Source organism: Galeopterus variegatus, unplaced genomic scaffold (genome assembly GCF_000696425.1).
Source record: "Galeopterus variegatus unplaced genomic scaffold, G_variegatus-3.0.2 Scaffold2683, whole genome shotgun sequence".
In the NCBI taxonomy this organism is placed as follows: Eukaryota; Metazoa; Chordata; class Mammalia; order Dermoptera; family Cynocephalidae; genus Galeopterus; species Galeopterus variegatus.
In genome coordinates this window covers 55,659-61,361 of record NW_007728794.1, presented here as the reverse complement: position 1 = coordinate 61,361, position 5,703 = coordinate 55,659, and the positions used below count along the sequence as shown (strand labels likewise).

Here is a 5,703-nt window from a genome sequence, read left to right as displayed (position 1 = left end):
CAAACGGCGGGGGGGGGGGCCGGTGTTTTCCGGGGAACCCCCGGCCACAAAAGGGGGGGGGGGGGGGGGGGACGGCTGCTGGGCTAAGTTCTGAGGGGTCTGCTCGGGAGCTGATCCCCGCGTTTGGGTCATGCTGCGGTATATGTGGGCAGCGTAGGCCCAGCCGCATGGGCTGGGTTCCCGTGCAGGAAGTTAGGGAGGCAACCTGGTCGGCATCACCCGCCAGGGAGAGCCAGACAGTCGGCTGTGGGGAGCTACACGCACCCATAGGCTGGCGCTCCACGTCTCTACATCTGTAAGGAATCAGTGTCCTCAGCTCTATTCATTTTTTTCTTTTTCTTGTTAAGCCGGACTATGTTATATTGTGTCCCCCCCTTCCCTTGGCGTGGCTTTGCGATGGTATGTATAAAACTCGTAGCACACGTCCTGGAAGTATTGAGCGTCCGATCGGCGCCAGTTATTTTTTCTCTAAGTCGTTTCACTGGAGTTTCTCCATCTTCATCACCTTCGTCCTTCATCGTGCATATGATGGAAAAATCTTAATCTCCTGAGACTTGTGATGTCTTCAAAGGAACCACTGATGCACGTGTGGCCAGGGGGGCCCACTACAGGTCTTGAGGCCGGAAGTGAACGATTTGTAAATCCCGCACCCTCGTTTTCTTTCCTTCTCTCCCAGCTCCTGCCCCTGCCAAAGCCGAAGCTAAAGCAAAGGCTTTGAAGGCCAAGAAGGCAGTGCTGAAAGGTGTCCAAAGCCACAAAAAGAAGAAGATCCGCACATCACCCACCTTCCGGCGGCCCAAGACACTGCGGCTCCGGAGGCAACCCAAATATCCTCGGAAGAGCGCCCCCAGGAGAAACAAGTTAGTACTGCCCCTGTACCCCTGAAAAGTTTGGGTATCCTCTCCAGTGGGAATTTACCCAGCCTAGAGCATGACTTCTCAAACACGCATGGGTACCCAGTGAGCTTTTCTTTTGGTGGGCGGTGTGGGGCGGCTGGCCGGTATGGGGATCTGAACCCTTGACTTTGCTGTTATCAGCACTATGTTCCAAGTGAGCTAACCGGCCAGCTCTCTCAGTGTGCTTCTCTAATGGGAGTATGAAGAGATTGTTTCTGTCCTCTTTAAGAACAAGAGACGTTTTTACAATATTGGCATGAATTGTGTTTAAATCAACCCAGACTCTCAAATTTTCTGTTATTGTTTCATATGTAGTTAGGATTTGAAAGTCCACTCTATTGGGACTATATAGTAACTAACCTTGTAGTTCCTTCCTCATGGCTTCTGATGCTGTAGAGAACAGTCCTTGGATAAGGATATGTGTGTGTTGATTCTTGATTGATAATGAGGATTCAGTTATCTGTACTAGGTGGTCGTAGCCTGCAACAATTTAAAGAGGCTTCTTTTCATTCTCTCTTCCAAGTTTTCATACTGTTCAAGGAATGGTTAGGGGGAAAATGGGCAAAAGGTTTGGGCACTTTGGTATTTTGCCGTCAAACTGCTGGTAATAATTGACTTTTCTTTAGGGAGGGCAGATTAGAGTAAATTATGGTAGTAGTTGCTACCAGTGGGTTTCTGCTGCTCCCAGTGTTTCCTAAGAAAAGGTAGAGTGAGTTGTGTCCATGGAGGAAAGCAGGACACACCCCCCCCCCCCCCCCCCCCCCGCGCCTCCCTTGGACACTAGAATTCATTGCAATAAGAGGTAGAATCCAGACCTAGCTTCAAAACAGTAAAGTTGTGCCTGGGTGAGTAGAGCCTGGCTTCTCTGAATTTCAGGGGCAAAACTGCTCTAGCTGCACTTAAGCTACTATAAGTGTAACCTGAACTGTAAGTAAAAAGTTGCTCTCAAGAATTCATGGCCTTTGAGCAGAGAGCAATCAAAGGGAGCAGAAATGTTTGATCCAACCTCATAGTGATGTACAAACATGGAAGTCTAGCAAATGAAAGAGTTTAAATCAAAGATGATTCTTAGGGCCGGCCCGTGGCTCACTTGGGAGAGTGTGGTGCTGATAACACCAAGGCCACGGGTTCGGATCCCTATATAGGGATGGCCGGTTAGCTCACATGGGAGAGCGTGGTGCTGACAACACCAACTCAAGGGTTAAGATCCCCTTACTGGTTTTCTTTAAAAAAAGATGATTCTTAAATCACTTAAAGGATGAGAGCCCTTCAAGTGAAAGAAAATGTACAAGAGTTCTGACCCTCTGCTGGGGTGTAGGCCCCTAGATTTCAGGGTGCAGATGATGACATTGTTCAGCGACCAAAGTTTGACAAAAAATGATTTGCTACCTTATTGTCTGATGCACCTAGGGTCTTCTGGCCTTGGGCTCCAAAAGAGGGCCTATCCTTTCTTCTGGGCCCAGGCCAGGTGATGACCCCATTCTGCCTCTACCCCAGGCTTGACCACTATGCCATCATCAAGTTCCCCCTGACCACTGAGTCTGCCATGAAGAAAATAGAAGACAACAACACACTTGTGTTCATTGTGGATGTCAAGGCCAATAAGCACCAGATCAAACAGGCTGTGAAGAAGCTCTATGACATTGATGTGGCAAAGGTCAACACCCTGATCAGGTGAGAGGATGATGAGGAGGCTGGGAGAACCTGTCTGGCATAAAGTTGCTGATGCTGACCTTGGGGACAGAAGTAGGTTCACAATGTGCAAACCTCGAGAACTGAACAGCCCTGCTGTAATTAATAGTCCGTTATATGGAGGACCCATAGAAACTGTCCTAGTACTTAATTTATGGAGTTGGTGCTCATTTTCTGGATCTCTGCCTCTGTTGGCAGAGGTAGGCATTAAAGTAAGGCAGTTGATGTCAGATTATCTGGATTTAAGTGTTAAAATGCCTTGTAGCCTGTGGTGTTTCTCATAAAAAGGGAATTGGCTTTTTTTGCAGCTTTGTAGCTTATTAGCTTTCTCTGTGCAAATGATGGACACATCACTATTTGGAAAAGAATGACATGAACAAAGGAACCACTGATGCACCAGAGGACTGGGAGAGGGAGGGGATGGGGGCAGTGAGAGCAGCAACTAAGGCTTCCTTCTCCACTGTAGGCCTGATGGAGAGAAGAAGGCATATGTTCGACTGGCTCCTGATTATGATGCTCTGGATGTTGCCAACAAAGTAAGCTTCCTTCCCTACCAGCTCCTAAAACCCACCCTCTGGGTGCAAGTGATGCATCTGTTAGTGACCAAAGCCTGACTTTTGCTGATTAGTCAGCTGACTGACTGCACCCCTATTCTTAACAAGCCCTGCCCTCATGTTCCTTCATTTTGCTTTTTAATCATGACATTCCAGCTTAATCTTCACATTGCAGCTCCAGTAACAAAACTTCCTTTTGTTTTTCAGATTGGGATCATCTAAACTTGAGTCCAGATGGTTAATTCCAAATATACAACTTTTTTCACCATATATATGCTTCCTGTCTTTATGTCAATTTCTGGTTGGCTGGGGGGAGGCCATACTGTGCTGTGCGCAGAGGTAACAGGGCTTGGGTAAAGCTCTTGATCTACTTACCCTGCTGGAACACTTAGGTCCTATCATTCCACCATACTTGTTAAAACCCCTCATGGTAGGAGCTCGGGTACCAGAGATACTTGTGACTCAGACTGGGATTAGTTTGTCCTAGGACAACTAGATCTTGCTTCCATTAGGAGTGAGAGAACAAGAAGCTTTACAAGAACCTCTTCCTTTATCCCTGGAAGAGGCTGTGTACAGTACCCAGAGTTTGAGGGAGAGGAAGTATAATTTGAGTTTTCATTAGCATCTGTTTCAAGGCAGTGTAGGTTTGCTGGTTTTGGGTAGCACCTTGCCCTCAGACACCCATCTACCATGTCCAACCGGTCTGCCTGCTTCCCACACCCTTGCCCCAGAAAGGACAAGGACTTCAGAGGAGTACTTTCATTAGTGTTTTCAATAGGGTGGGTGCAGGCTCAGAAGGTGGAGAGGCTGGCCCCAGAGGACACCCAGGCTTGGGGCTCAGTCCCAGCTGATGTGTGAGGCTGTTTCCGTTCTCCTTGGCGGTGTTTGTTGTCCTTGTCAGGAGTCCCAGGCTCTGTGCCTCTCACTCGGTCAAGAATTTGTTTTTGAGTTGCTGGCTGGGGACACGCTCAGGGCAGAAGTCAGAGCGGAGGAGGCGAGAAAAGTAGATAAGGATCATGATGTCCAGCATGAGCAGGATACCCAGCAGAAAGGTGCCCAGGGTCCTCTGGCCAGCATAACGTAAGAAGAAATGGGTGAGGTAGGCCTGGGGGGCCAGGCGGAAGAGAAAGTACATGACCAAGTTGACATACTTGTTGACCCGGTAGAGGAGGTGGTCCTGGGCATTGTTGATCTTCATCATCATGCGTATAGTGAGGAAGATGTTACTGACCTCCACCAGTAGTGTTAGGACACCCCCACCAACAAAGCTGCTCCAAAATATGCCTGAGAAGAAGGCACCCATGGCCTAGAGGACAAAGAACAGGGGTTAGGGAACCTGGAGGTTGGTGGGAGTATCAGACCAACAGATTGAGGGCTGCAAAGGCCTCCCCAGTCTGTTCTGGAATGGTAGTCTACCGTGGATAAGATGCTTTTTTTCATCCAACATGATTAGATTTTGATGGCTCTGGGTAGTGGTTCCAGTCTAAGGAGGTAGTAGGTGAGGTTGTGGGTTGCTGGTCTCAGTGAACAAAGGCACAAAGACAGTGCCAACAATCAGCATCCTAGCATAAGAAGTAGGACACGGGTGGGAACTGGGGTTAAGAAAAGGTGGCTGCCTCCCAGGTTGAGAAAGCTGAGGTTTAGACTAGGCTGCTAGCATCAGGCCTTATACCACATCACCTGCTTCTTACCATGACATGATGGACAAGGTATTCCCAAGAAGCTCGTGCCTGATAACTAACCACGATGTCCACCGTGTCGTGGATGAAATACCCTAGTAGAGGGATGGGGAAAGAGGTCAAGGGGACTGAACAAGAAGCTTCCTTCCCCCGTCCCCCCACTTACCTCACGCTTCCTCAGCAAGACCTACCTGCTGAGAAACAAACGAGCAAATAGCCAGAAAGCGACCATGCCGTTTCAATCTCCAGCAGCATTTCGGGGGTCTGCCATACACTAGAAGGGAGGGAAGAAAGGAGGCTCCCTTCATTTCGTCACCTCTAAGGACTCCCACCTCCCGCATTACTCCTGCCAGTCCGGGGGGACTCGACTTGCGCTATTGGCTGACTGCGGAGAGGAGGGGCTTGGCTGAAACCCAGGTGCCTCCGGTTTCCCAGGTGAGATCCCCCTCCCCTGGGGCCGCTGCCGCTTCCGATTGGATAAGATTCCACGCTGGGAATCAGGTGAGACTGCAAGGCCCCAGCCCGCCCATGAGTGATCGGGGATAGTAACACGGGAGCCAGTCCCAGCACCCCGCTCAGGATCCCCTGGCCACCTCACTCCCCCAGTTGCTCACTCACCACAGCAGCGCCCAGATCCCTGACACAATGGAGTGGGCGAAGGAAACGAGAAGGTTGTGCCAGCGCCAGGTGCGCAGGGGGTCGGCGCTCACGTGCGCGGGCAGTGGCAGGCGACAGAGCGCGCGCCGGAGCGCCCGAAAGGTCAGCGTGGCGCCCAGGAGCAGCGGCAGGGCGGGGTGCAGCAGTGGGGGCATGCTGGCCCTCCCTGCCTTCTGTCTGTCCGCCCTCTAGGCCGCCTCCTCCGGCTGTTCTGGGAACGGGGCT

At 50.5% G+C, this 5,703-nt stretch overlaps 2 protein-coding genes across 2 annotated transcripts in view; one reads left to right on the top strand and one right to left on the bottom strand.

Moving 5' to 3' along the window:
• RPL23A (ribosomal protein L23a) overlaps positions 1-3,412 on the top strand; it is a 3,659-nt gene extending 247 nt beyond the window's left edge. Inside the window, exons 2-5 of the mRNA XM_008582625.1 lie at positions 677-860; positions 2,394-2,570; positions 3,055-3,124; positions 3,350-3,412. Coding sequence (XP_008580847.1) covers positions 677-860; positions 2,394-2,570; positions 3,055-3,124; positions 3,350-3,364 — 446 coding nt within the window. The 3' untranslated portion in view covers positions 3,365-3,412. The remainder of the gene's footprint in view (positions 1-676; positions 861-2,393; positions 2,571-3,054; positions 3,125-3,349) is intronic.
• Positions 3,413-3,727: 315 nt separating this feature from the next.
• TLCD1 (TLC domain containing 1) lies at positions 3,728-5,701 on the bottom strand. Its single transcript, XM_008582624.1, has 4 exons — positions 5,440-5,701; positions 5,013-5,095; positions 4,834-4,916; positions 3,728-4,448 (listed from the first exon to the last, which is right to left on the bottom strand). Exons 1-4 carry the CDS (start codon positions 5,631-5,633, stop codon positions 4,065-4,067), a joined length of 744 nt encoding a protein of 247 aa, XP_008580846.1. The 5' UTR covers positions 5,634-5,701; the 3' UTR covers positions 3,728-4,064.
• Positions 5,702-5,703: the final 2 nt, after the last annotated feature.

Coding starts and splice junctions, on each gene's coding strand:
- TLCD1 (XM_008582624.1), bottom strand. CDS start 5,633: ATGCCCCCACTGCTGCACCCCGCCCTGCCGCTGCTCCTGGGCGCCACG. Junction 4,917..5,012: donor GCTCGTTTGTTTCTCAGCAG/GTAGGTCTTGCT, acceptor TCCCTCTACTAG/GGTATTTCATCCACGACACG. Junction 4,449..4,833: donor ACCTTGTCCATCATGTCATG/GTAAGAAGCAGG, acceptor TTTGTCCTCTAG/GCCATGGGTGCCTTCTTCTC.